The sequence below is a fragment of the Dermacentor silvarum genome, chromosome 10 (genome assembly GCF_013339745.2).
Source record: "Dermacentor silvarum isolate Dsil-2018 chromosome 10, BIME_Dsil_1.4, whole genome shotgun sequence".
Lineage (NCBI taxonomy): Eukaryota > Metazoa > Arthropoda > Arachnida > Ixodida > Ixodidae > Dermacentor > Dermacentor silvarum.
The window spans coordinates 149,786,111-149,799,158 of NC_051163.1; the positions used below are offsets into that span (position 1 = coordinate 149,786,111).

The following is a 13,048-nucleotide window of genomic DNA, read 5'->3' on the forward strand; positions in this document are numbered from 1 at the left end:
CGGCTCGAGCGCCTTCGCACCTGATAAACTTAGTTTCCCCTTGGGGTGTCATCGGTTGCCTCATTCGCTGTCATCGGTTCCGCGACCAACCTGCTTAATGAAAGAGATCTCTCGCTGAAGTGTTCATATATAAATAAAAACAACTAACAGCTAAACTAAGAACTACGCATAGGCAACTTTCTTTAGCTGTAGCACTCATTGTGATCAGGATAGGAATAAACTTTATTTGTCCAGCGGTTAAGGCTGTTGGTGCCCGGGGCTAGGCTGCCAGGGGTCCATCGCCGGAGAAAAATCTTTCGAGATCCTCGGCAATGGCCCTGGCCCGCTGGACGGCCCACTCCTGGTCCTCGGGTGCCTCGCTGAGGAGGGCGGCTTGCCATCTCTTAGCGAGGCGCCCCGCTTCAGAAGGTCCTGCTGTTATCTTCCCCCTTCCTCTTGGTCCTTCTTCTTCAGGGCGTTGACATTCCCAAAGTATATGGGCCATATCAGCCCGTTCGTGCTCGCACCACGGGCAGCCGGGCGACGGGTGCAGCGCGGGCCACAGGCGGTGCAGGTGATAGGGGTTGGTGAAAGTGCCCGTCTGCAACCGCCTCAGGTCGACTGCCTGGGACCTGTCCAGCCGCCCGTGGGGTTGTGGATATGTCATACGTTCTTTCCTATAGTGTGCAAGAACCTCTCGGTACGAGGCCGGAAACTCCTCGATATCACAGTCGGCGTCCCCGTGGCCCCCAGCTCCGACCGCCGCGATTTGGGTTGTGTTGATAATTCCTCCGGTGGGGTCCCGCACAACAACGGCGGCTGCCCTCTGGGTGATCGCGTCGCGGCGGGTAAGTTGCCTCGCGACGAGATGGGCACGCTCGTTGTGGTTGGGCGGGATGCCGGTGTGTTTTCGGCCGTTAGTATTGTTGTTGTTGCGGCTGTTGTCTTCTTTAGTACCAAGCTCCCCGACGTGCGCGGGGAACCATTTGAGGGACTTGATCGTAATCCTGCCGGACACGAAGTCTCCGGCTCTGGCGTTGAGCATGCGCGCCACATCCGCGGACACCCAACCTTTGGTGTAGTTCCGGATCGCTGATTTGGAGTCGCTTGTTATCAGGCTATCCTCCGTACCTCCGTGGAGTACCGTGAGGGCTATGGCCATCTCCTCCGCTGCTTCGGCCGACGGCAGCCTAGCTGATGCCGTGACTCGGATCCTTCCCTTCGTATCTACGACCGCCATAGAGAAGGCGGGCTCCACCGCCGTCGGCCGGCCGTGTCGTTGATGTTGCTGCTGTTGCTGCTGCCGTTTTTGTCGTAGTAGTAGTAGAGATGGTGGTGTTGGCATCCCCGGTTCGTCTCGCACATTTCGTGGTAGTGGCGATGGTGGTCGTCGTCCTTCGTCGCCATCAACGTTACCGGTGGGCCGCGGGTACCTGGCTGCATCGACAAACAGGACGCCTTCTCGTCTTCCGTGCTCCTCGAGGATTGCTACCGCCCGTCGTTTACGTCGTTGCACGTCATGCACCGGGTGCATGTTCTTCGGCATGTTTTCCGTCTGTATGGCGTCCCTGACCTCCGGTAGCAGTGTTTCCTTCAGTCCCCGCGCCTCATGATATCGAATCCCGAGCAGGTCGAGGATTCGTCTTCCCGTTTTGGTACCCGACAGCCTCTCCAGCTGCGCTATTCTCTGCGCCTCGGCGACCTCCTCGAGCGTGTTGCAGTAGCGCACCCAGGATCTCTGCCAGGGGGGGGTTGACAGTTTGCCAATACCATCTAAACAACACTAATTTCGATTTATTCACGGGAAATTGTCAAAAAAATGCGCTTTTTGCGAGTGTGCAGACGATTTCGCGTCTTACATCTTAGTTGCAGCACTCAAATGCGTAAGGAAAGAAAAGGGGTTAAACAAAAGGGGGGGTTAAGTCGGCCTCAGGGGGGGGTTACAACCCCCGAATCCCCCCCCGTCGGTGCGCCACTGGCGTGTTGTGTACGCCCAGCTCGAGGAGCCTGTGAGTTGGCGTGTACTGATGTACCCCCAGGGCGGTCTTGAACGCCCTGCGGATCGCCACGTTCAGCTTGTCGGTTTCGCTCCTGTCCAGTCGGCATACGCGGCGACGTACGATATATGGCTCAGCGCATACGCCTGTATCAGCCTCGTCACGTTGTGTTCTTTCATTCCTTACCTCTTGTTCGCGACTCGCCGCACGAGGTGCGTGGCGGCGGCTACTTTCTTCTGCAGTCGGGAAACCAGCTCGCGGTTGGCACCGTTCTCTTCCAGCCACAGGCCGAGCACTCGCAACTTGGACACCATCGGTATTCGGGTCCCCTCCCTCGTCGTGACGTGGACGCCCAAACGACGGGCGTCGAGCACGCCCTGCGGGAGGGGTCCTTTCTTGCGCGGTCTGTGGAGTAGGATCTCTGACTTGTCGGGTGAGCAGACGAGTCCCGTGTCTTCAAGGTGCCGCTCCACCTCCCGGACGGCCCGCTGCAGTCGGTCTTGCATTTCGCCAAGGCACGTATTCTCCGTGGTCCACACTGTCACGTCATCTGCGTAGATCGTATGATTGATGCCCTCTATCGCGTCGAGACGCTCCGGCAGGCCGATCATGACGAGGTTGAAAAGCATGGGGGAGAGTACGGAGCCCTGCGGCGTTCCCGCACCGCCCATTCGGACCGTTCGCGGCTTGGCCCCGTCGATCTTGACCGTTGCCTCGCGTTCATTCAGGAAGCTGCAGACATATCGGTGAAACCTCGCCCCGAGATCGAGTCAGCTGATCTTGTCCAATATGGCCATGTGCTTCACAGTGTCGAAGGCGCTCTTGAGGTCTAGCCCGATCAAGGCGCGTACGTGAGTGCTCGGAGCGTTCACTACCTGTTCCTCGATTTGCAGCATGGCATCCTGCGTGGAAAGTCCCTTCCGGAAACCGATGATGTGGGTGCCGAAGGCGTCCTGCTTCTCGAGGAGCGTCGTCACCCTGTTGAGGCAGGCATGCTCCATCACTTTCCCCACGCAGGACGTGAGGGAGATCGGTCTCATGTTTCGGACCTCTAGCGGTTTGCCTGGCTTCGGTATTAGTATAACGTCCGCGGACTTCCACTCTTGCGGAATACGGCCCTCCTTCCAGCACGAGTTGATGTACTCGCAGAGCTTCTCGATGGCGTCGTCGTTCAGGTTCCTCAAGATTTTGTTGGTGATCCTGTCAGGACCTGGCGCCGATTTGGTCTTCAATAGCTGGAGGACCGCTCTAATTTCCTGCACGGAAAAGTCAGCGTCAAGCTCCTCGTTGGGAGCGCCGCGGTATTCGGGGTGACTCTTCCCTTCCGGTCGAGTGAGGTGCGTCTGCACGATCTCCTCCACGAAGGCTTCAGGGTCGTCCTTGTACTTGTGTCGCAGCTTGGCCATCTCTGTACGGGTCGCCGTTCTGGTGCTTCCCGGGTCGAGTAGGTGCTGGAGAATCTTCCAGGTGCGTCCCGCGTTCATGTTGCCGTTCATCGTGTCACACAGCTCCTGCCATTCTTGCTCGCACAGGCGGCCGCAATGCCTCTCGATCTCCCGGTTGATTTCGGCGATCTTCTTGCGTATCTTCCTGTTGAGTTTTTGCTTACTCGCTCTCCGTTGCATGGATTTCTTGGCCGCAACGAGATGTGCCAGCCGGCTGTCCACTCTGGACGGTTGGGGAGCGTCATCGTCCCCAGCTCCGCGGGATCTATCTCCTACTTCTTTGGGGGATTCTTGTCGCCAGTCCGTCCATTCAATCTCATCGGTGGCTTTCGCTACGTCCGCGAGTAGTTCTCTGCACCATTCGCTGATGTCTTCAATCGGGCCCTCCTTCTTGTCTCGTTCTCTATTTTTCCGGAATCTATCCCAGTCCACGATTCTTGCCTTTCGGCAGACGTCCTCCTCACTTTCATTCTCTCCCACGGTCACACACAGGATTCTGTGGTCACTCCCCAGGTCCTCGAAAGAGTTCGACCAAGTGACCGCGTCCGCGCCCGACCAGAAAGAGAGGTCGGGGGATGTGTCGCGGCACACTCCCTGTCCGATCCTGGTCAGGATCGTTGAGTACGGTCAGGCCGAGCTCGTCCATCAGTCCGGCTAACCTCTTCCCTTTCGGCGAGTCAGCTCCGTCATTGTGATCACAGTTGTACGTTGACAATACGAGCACAGTACCGTTCGTACGCTACAAGTTTTTCATTGTGACTTCGCAGTTTTATTGTTGTACATTAAGCATAGGAGGCTCAAACCCACCGGATCCGTTTATCTGAGTGGGCGTTCTCGTGGAGCGGGGCGAAGTCAGCCGCGGCTGCGAAGTGGGGGAGCGTGACGTCAGCGGCGAACGCCAGCGCGCGGGCCTATAGGATGGCGTCGCGTGGTTAAAGAAACGGGAGCAGATGCGCGCCTTGTGTAAAGGATGACGTCGCGTGAGAAACAAAACATGAAGACGCTGGCTCGCGCTCTCGGCTACTACGCCACATCGTTATTCTTGTAGGTGGCGTCTTGAGTCTTCATGCGCGGTGATTCGCATATCGTAAACAACCAGCGTAGTGGTTGCCGCGTTGGAGCGTAGCGTTACGCCCGTATTCAAGAACGTTCCTGTAGTCAACGCGACACCTCGACTCAAGAGGAAATATAGCACCGCCACTCCTCCAAAGAAGTGGTCACTGAGCTTCATGATCATTCACGGGAATTCTTTAGAATTGTCGCGTCTTTATCAGTCGAGAGGAGGTGCTGTGCTCAACAAGGTGGAGTAGAGGAAGAGCTTCGAGTCGAGGGCTGTTTGAGAATAGGGGAGTTAGTCCTCCAAATCAAACGAAGGTGTATCAGCCGAAAACAAAGAATCTTCTTAAGGAAATCAAGGTGTCCCAACAGAACTCCAAAGACGGACCCATGCTTACGCATTTATAACGAACCTGCAAAAGATCATCCCAATTTTTATTTTAAGAAACAATACAGGCTTAGATATACCGGGTGTTCAAAATTAAGTTTTATATGGTTTTCTTAAAATTAGACACTGGCAGGCACGTGAAGACCATCTGCGCAAATAAGTTATGTGGCCAGGGGGACACAAAGTGAGATGATAATTATCGCTGTTAGCAGCCGAATTAACTAAAATTGAATAATTAACTTTTTATTGACTCCAGTAAGTGTGTATGTTTGTATTCAAAAGTTAAAGGCAGTCGTGCTTCTACACAGTTTCACTTGGAAGAATTCTTCTAGCATGTCTGTGCTCCGAGATATCCAAGTCCAAATTTTAATTGTCGTTCGCATGATTACGCATGCAACTTGCAAGAGAGTGAGGATCGGCGCAAAGCTCCTCGTGACACCGCTGTTGCGTGCGGCATTTTGTCTGACAACGGGGCCGAGGCATTGGCAAAGATAATAACTGTCCCCCTTCCCCTCACGGCTGGTGAAATGAAAAAAAAAAAAAAAAAAACAATCAAAGAACCCGTAACCGCTGTCGTAACACGCGACCGCGCAGCCTGTAAAGATGGCGGCAGCTGCCATGCCGAGATAATGGCGCGAGCGGAGAAGCCGGAGGGCAGTACGCGTGCGTAATGGTGACTAGACGACCGGGCATGGTCCTTGCCTGGGCTACGCAAATAAAGTGACTGCTGATTTCCAAGTATTGTAAGTTTTATTGAAATCAAGAGTAACAACGGCACCATCAACCGCAGAAACCTTTTTAGCTATGCTAACGAATATTTCATACTGCCGCTTTTAGTTTGGTGTTGTGAAGTACAAATCTCATGACAACACTTCACCCATCAAGATGTCAATGCCCTAAAAATGTTCAAAATGCCTCCCTTCCACAGCAACGCAAAGCATAAACCGCTCTCGCGTCGACTCGATTATTCTGCGCAGTACGACAATTGAAATTTGGAGTCGGATATCTCGGAGCACGGACACGCTAGAATAATTCTTCAGACTGATACTGTGTAGAAACACGACTGTCTCTAAGTTTTCAATACAAACATACCCACTTACTGCAGTCAACCAAAAATAGTTGTTCAATTTTAGTTAATTGGGCTGCTCACAGCGATAATTATCATCTCACTTTGTGCCCCCCTAGCCACATAACTTATTTGCACAGGTGGTCTTCGCGTGTGCCTAATTTTAAGAAAACCATAAAGCTTAGTTTTGAACACCCTGTATTATCAGGCACAGCCGCCAAGCACATGGCTGTATTGGGTAACGTCCTTTTCCTATAAGCTCGGAGAAACCGATACCTGGCTTCGCTACAGGTCTTCTTCCTCTTTCTGGGGTTTTACGTACCAAAACGAGTTCTGATTATGGGGCAGTGGCGCACCGACGGGGGGGATTCGGGGGTCGTAACCCCCCCCCCCCCCTCCCCCTGAGGCCGAGTTAACCCTCCTTTTGTTTAACCCTTTTTCTTTCCTTGCGCTTTTGAGTACTGCAACTTAGATGTAAGACGCGCAATCGTTTGCACACTCGCAAACTTGCGCAAAAAGCGATTTTTTTTGACAATTTACCGTGAAGAAACTCAAATTAGGGCTGTTTAGATGGTATTGGCAAACTAAGGCAAACTGTTAACCTCCCCTGGCAGAGATCCTGGGTGCGCTACTGTTATGGGGCACGCCGTAGTGGAAGGCTCCGGATTAATTTTGGCCACCTGGGGTTCTTTAACCTGCACTACAACGCAAGGACACGGGCGTTTTTGCATTTCGCCTCTACCGAAATGCGGCCGCCGCATCCGGGATTCGATCCTGCGATCTCGTGCTCAACGCCTGAGCTGACTGAGCCACCACGGCGGGCTGCAGGTGTTGCTCTAGCCGTATAAAACGCGGGTTTATCGTGAGCAAAACGGTAAATTTCGGAAAATAAGGCTACTATCATCATCATCATCATCACCATTGACAGAAGCTGACCCCCCCCTCAGAAAAAACCTGGATCCGCCCCTGGTCAGGCATGTCAAAAACGAAAGAAGCTTTTCCACAGAAGCAGATTCTGGCCGCAGAGCTTGGCTTGGAAGTCTGGATGTCATTATTTCAATGACGTCTCGGATCATCCTTCACAAAAAGAATGCACCAAGAATTTATTTTCTAATATCCACACTGTTTACGATCGTTTGAAGATTATGCTGGGGCGCTGTCGCATCCAGGCTGTCGTTGCCATCCGCACCATCATCCTGGGATGATGAATCATGAATGTCGCGACGAGACAAACGCACCTTCTTCAAGCGTGCAGCTGGGCACACTGCAACGCGTTTTCTCTCTGGTCTTCTCTGACGCATTTCCTTTGAGAGGTAGGATGGCAAATTGGGTAGGAGCGTGGGCACCGCGGCGTCGGACAGCGCCGGTTTACTTTGAGGAATCCTTACTTCTTCACCGTCGGAGAAGTGAACATAGTGGTGCAACATAAAATGCGGTTTAAAGTGCCTCTTCCACACAGTTAAAGTCTCGGAGAGTGGCTTATCTTTGCAGTGAAGATTCCTCTCCCATTGTTTCCGCCGGTCATTGTCTTTAGGCACTCCAGAAAAAGACAACGTGCGCCTATGTACTTCTCAAAAACCAGGATACCCGCTCTTGCATCCGGCCGCATAGCAATGCGTGTCGCTTTTTTTCTTCTTCTCTTGCGTTATCCAAAAAGCGACAACAGGGAAGCATCAAACAGAAAAACGGTCAAGCTCGGCACTTTCAGTAGCTTCACTTGCAAAAAACGTGAAAAGCACGCTGGCTCGTAACACCAAGAACGACGCGGTAAAACGGTTGCAGCTACACGGCTAAAGCGGGCTCCAACCGGCACGGTCTCCTCGGGAAGAGCACACCAGCGCCACTAGCGTGAGTCTTCGCTCTTGGCTTCACGCTGCCTGTGCGTCCAGCCCTCCGCTCTTTCCACTACCCAATACTTCTAGTTCACTGTATCTAGTACACTCTAGTGAGCGCGAAAAGCCCATGGGTCCGGAGCAGCAGCGGTGCGGCGCGGCGGTTCACAGAAAAAGGCCCTCGCCTGAGCCGGCGCTTTGGACACTCTCCCATATTCTAGGTCACTCTACTCTAGCCTCATTATGGCCAGCAACTTATGGCTTTTGGCCAACCCCGAAGTTGAAGCAAGCCAGAGGGGAAAAAAAAGAAAAAAGGCTGAGGCTCAACCCTTTAAACCGGGCGGTGGCATACGCCACCTAGCCATGACTATTAACCTATTTTGTACTTTGTGGTGGGTGAAATTTCACCCCTGCCTTGATTTTATCCACCAATCAGATAACATCTGTTTGGTTATTCTACCCGCTTAAAGTCTATTTTGCCTTCACTGTCCCTAAACCCCAATGCTTTGAAAAAGTCAGCCCCGTTGCCTTGCACTGTAGGGTTAAGTATGAGGTGTTCAGCCGTTTCCTCTTCTTCTCCACATGCACAGCACAACGTGTACCTTGGTACTTGACTCAGTACATCTTAGTCCGCAATACTCCCGTCCTGGCTTCAAACAACAAAGAGCTTCCCCTAGAATTACTGTAGATATTTTCTTTGGCAATTTCTTGTTTGAAAGTTCGGTATGTTCCCAGTGATGATTTCCTCTGCATCCCCGTTTTCCACAGACCCCTCTCTGTTTCTTTAACCTTTTTCTTAACTGCTGTTTCCTGGTTTGCACCCCTCCTGAAGTCCAAATATTTGATTGACAGTTTTCTGGTCAGCTTCCTCCATTTTGTATCAACATTCCTCATGTACAAATAACTGAAAACTCTCCTTGCCCACCGCTTTTCTGCCATTTCTCTCAATCGCTCCTCAAATTATATCTTGCTGCTAGCTTCCCTGCCCTCGAATTACGTCCATCCCATGTCACCCTGTACCCCCTGATTTGGTGTATTTCCGTGTGCTCCCAGAGCAAGTCTACCTACCCCTCGCTGCTTAACTGCCAACTTTGCTCGAACCTCTGATCTCATGCACAGGACCGCATTGCCGAAAGTCAAACTAGGGACCATCACATCTTTCCAAATCCCTCTCACCACTTCGTACCTATTGTAATTCCACAGTGCCCTATTTTTCATCACAGCTGCATTTCTAGTACCTTTATCCGTTACATATTTTTCATGTTCCGTTAGGTACTCAGCCCCATTGTTTATCCACACTCCAAGATATTTGTACTTATCCACCACCTCCAACGTAACCTCCTGTATCTTATGCTCGCTGCCCTGATTATCATTGAAAATCATGACTGCCAATTTTTTTTTTTACTAAACTTCAAACCTGAGCTATCTCCCTCTTTACCACAGATGTCCATTAATCCCTGCAAGTCTTCCTTGCTGTCAGCCATAAGTACAATGTCATCCGCGTACATCCGTCCTTGTAATGACTGTTTAATGCATTCTCCTTCCTTGAAAAAGGAAAGGTTGAAGCCAAGTGCGCTCCTCTCTAATTTTTTTCTCTAATCGTTGTAAATACAGCATGAACAACAGAGGTGACAGAGGGCACCCCTGCCTAAGCCCCTGCTGTATCTCTATAGGCCTAGATACCTTGTTTTCCCATTTTATAAGCACCTTGTAACTTTTAAAGATATCTTTTAAAAGATTACTTACTCCATCTTCCACACATCTAGAATGCCCAGTATGTCCCACAAATCCTTTTGGATTACACTGTCATAGGCTCCCTTGATATCCAGAAATGCGAGCCATAGGGGCCTGTGTTCCTTTTCTGCTATTTCAATACAGTGCGTCAATGAGAACAGATTATCTTCTAACCTTCTTTGTTTCTGGAACCCATTTTGTAGTTCCCCCAGCACCTACCTGCTCTCCACCCATGCCTGCAGTCTGTCCTTTATAATCTGCATCACTACCCTGTAAACCACTGACGTCACTGTTATGGGATGGTAGTTGTTTATGTCGACTTTGTCCCCCTTTCCCTTATGTATCATGCTCATCCTGCTCAGTCTCCACCCGACGGGGGCTTTACCGTCCATTATCATTTTGCTCACTGCCTCTCTTAATGCTTTCTTAGATTTTGGGCCCAATGTCTTTATTAACCTAATTGGGATGCCATCAGGACCTGTCGACGTGCTACTAGGAATCCTCATCTCTGCCCTTTCCCACTCGCTTTGTGCAAGTGAAGCCACTGCACTAACTAGTCTATCCTCACCTGATTGAGCACCCATGCTATGTTTCGTTCTTTCAATTTTTCTGCCATCATTGTTCTTATATGTTCCATTGCCTCATCTCCTTCTAGCTGAACACCTTGAGCTGTAACTATAAGTTGTACGGGTCCGGTACAGCAGCGCCGCGGCGCGGGAGTTCACACAAAAAGGTCCTCGCTCCTCCCATGCATTCGCACGGCGCTTTGGACACTCTCCCATATTCTAGGTCACCCTAGTCATGGCTAGTCAGACCGGAAGCCGCGGACGGTTTGCGGACAGTTCGGGATTACATAATCGAATAGGCCCATTACCTCTGAGACTCTCACGTCCACTTCGGCAACCAACCGACAGATGGCAGCACCTGCCTGGCATTCTGCCCAGTTTTTTCTGCTTTTAGCCTGTTGAGAAGCAGAGCTATGTGTGTGTCTGATCTCGTGAGTCGCGCTCACTAGCCTTGTATTGCTATGCTTTGCCAACATTTTTAAAGACATTACTGCCTTCGTGCCCAGCCTCGGACATCTCGCCCCAGCCTCGCCCTCACATTGCTCAAGAAGGCTGCAAGTGAATGAAAACAGTACCAACATCTTTTCGCCTCCTCTTTTCAAACGCGCCGCTGATCATTTCTACCTTACGTTTTCGTGAGAAGACCGATGGCACAGCATCAGGTTTTAGGCATTGCCTTTTGAGCGGCATACCTACGCTTTTCAGCACAGCCAGGCTGGTCACATAATAATCGTCGACGAAGTGGTCCGCGCAAATGAAGTCAATTTTTAGAGGTCTCCAGGCTGGGCGTGATGGCTGACAGGCAGGTATCCAAAATTTATGCACCTTCTCAGTCTCTGGGAAACGTGTGTGACGGTGTGTCATGACCGACTATGCTGTTATAACAGCAATATAATGTCTGGGCATTTCCTTCGGCCACGACGGTTGTGTCAATACCGAGCGACGACCGCAGGAAGGGGGATGTAAGACGCACTACCTGCGTGGAGCGCCGACGGGGATAATGTTTCGGACAGACCACGTGCGAAGATCGCCGAAAAGGGTTAAACAAACGCTGCAAGGGACTGACACCCCTGGAAACACTGCGAAGGCTGTGGCCGACCTTGGCCGCGCGCGCCTGGGTGGGTGTTATGATGTCAAATTTCAGCTTCTGCCGGTGGCCGCTTGGAGGCGCAAGGCGCAACAGAAAATCGCAAAAAAAAAGAGATGTTTCTCGTTCTTTTTTTCCAAAGCAACTTGTTGTATTCGTAATTTTCAACAGTTCAACTTTTGTTCCGACGTAAAAAACCACCTGCTAACTTTTGTATCCGTATCCCTTTAACGCTTTCGTCTGGGGCAGTTATGCGCCAGCTAGCGAGACCAAATTTGTTATGCACAAAATAACAGCATAACTTTGTTGTAAAGCAATTAATGGTTTATTAAAGAAAACGAAGTAAAAAACAACTGTATGCCCCTATATATAGCTATGACTTAAACTGCCACAAGGGACATAATCTAGGCAAATGATTTGGGCCTACGTGGAAACCAACTCCACCTACAGTAGCTTGGCACATTTCCTCACTGCCTTTACTTCAAGACTGGGTCCCCGCCGCTGCTCCAGGAACCTTGCCTAAGAATGCATTTTTATGCAAGCTATGCGTGTATGCATGAGCGTGACTAAATAGAAATTAGCGTAGCTTGCACAAGTGGCGCAAAGCTAAAGAAACAGCGGAGCTGATCGGCACCTAGCTGGTCCTGGCCTTATACGGGTTATGCTTTTCTGGAATTTATTGACTATTGATCGAATACCTATTGATTGGCTATCACAAGGTATTGGCCACGTATTTGGGCTTGGCTAATCACTACCAAGTCATCCACAGCATTTTCCGGAATTTATTGATTATTAATCCATTATCGATTAGCAATTAAATGGCTATCGCAAGGTATTGACCACATATTTGGGCTAGACTAAGAACTACCAAGTCATCCCTAGCATTTTCCGGAATTTATTGTTTATTGATCAATTATCAATTGGCTATTGCAAGGTGATGCGAGGCGCAGCTGTGCGCAGTGACGTTGTTGCTAGGCGAGTTTTTGCGAACACTACGCGGCGAAGCAAAAAGCTTAAACAGCTCCGCTGTTAAAAATTTAATGATGCATGCACTCAGTTCCTGAAAGCACAAGGGGCAGCCAACCCGAGTCAGCGTATTCTCTGACAGCTCTTCTAAGATGGCCCAGAACAGGTCACTAAACATCTCTCTTCGTTTGCGTTTTTCTTTTTTCCCCCGGTCGGTTCGACAGACACGAGGGAAGGTTCGGGAGCACCTTCGGCACCGCACCCTCGTCAAGTGTCCACTTGTCTCGTGGCACCTCAACCGTCTGTCCATTGATCATCATCAGCCTATATTTTATGTCCACTGCAGGACGAAGGCCTCTCCCTGCGATCTCCAATTACCCCTGGCTGTCGAAGTCATAAGGGAGGTAGTGGCCGAATGCTGCACCAGGGAGGCCAATTCCTGTTCTGGTGAGGGAGTGACTTTGATGAAGCTTAGTGGGCCTTCCTAGTTTGGTTGCACCTGAACTAGTATAGCCCCACTAGCTCTCGGCAATATTTTTTTTTCTTGTTGGTGTCAGGCACCACTCCATGCCTGAAAATGTAGTAGACTGGAGTAGGATTCGAATTTACAAACTTCAGATTTGAAGCCAGGTATTCTACCTCTGCTCCACGCCACCACCATTGATAATATGTCCATTGATAATATGCACAAACACTTCAAGATGTCATGCTCATGAAAGTGTTAATCACACACCATGGATTTCGCAGAGAGTTCGTGGTCGGCACGAGGAATCGCTCTGTTCAACGCCGAGCGAAGTGTCGCATTGCTGGGAGCACACAAGAAGTGGTGCGCCGAACTGTCGACATCGTTCGATAACCGCTTGTTGCAGTCAAGAACGCAGCACGTCAGCATCGTCTGCTAATATCCTTAACAAACGTAACGAAGGCTACAG

At 50.7% G+C, this 13,048-nt stretch overlaps 1 protein-coding gene across 1 annotated transcript in view; it reads right to left on the bottom strand.

Moving 5' to 3' along the window:
* The window catches only part of LOC125941144 (uncharacterized), a 19,905-nt gene extending 12,779 nt beyond the window's left edge, over positions 1-7,126 (bottom strand). The window contains exons 1-2 of the mRNA XM_049658103.1: positions 7,062-7,126; positions 3,391-4,025 (exon numbers count right to left, since the gene is read on the bottom strand). Coding sequence (XP_049514060.1) covers positions 3,391-4,025; positions 7,062-7,126 — 700 coding nt within the window. The remainder of the gene's footprint in view (positions 1-3,390; positions 4,026-7,061) is intronic.
* Between the last annotated feature and the right edge of the window lie 5,922 nt (positions 7,127-13,048).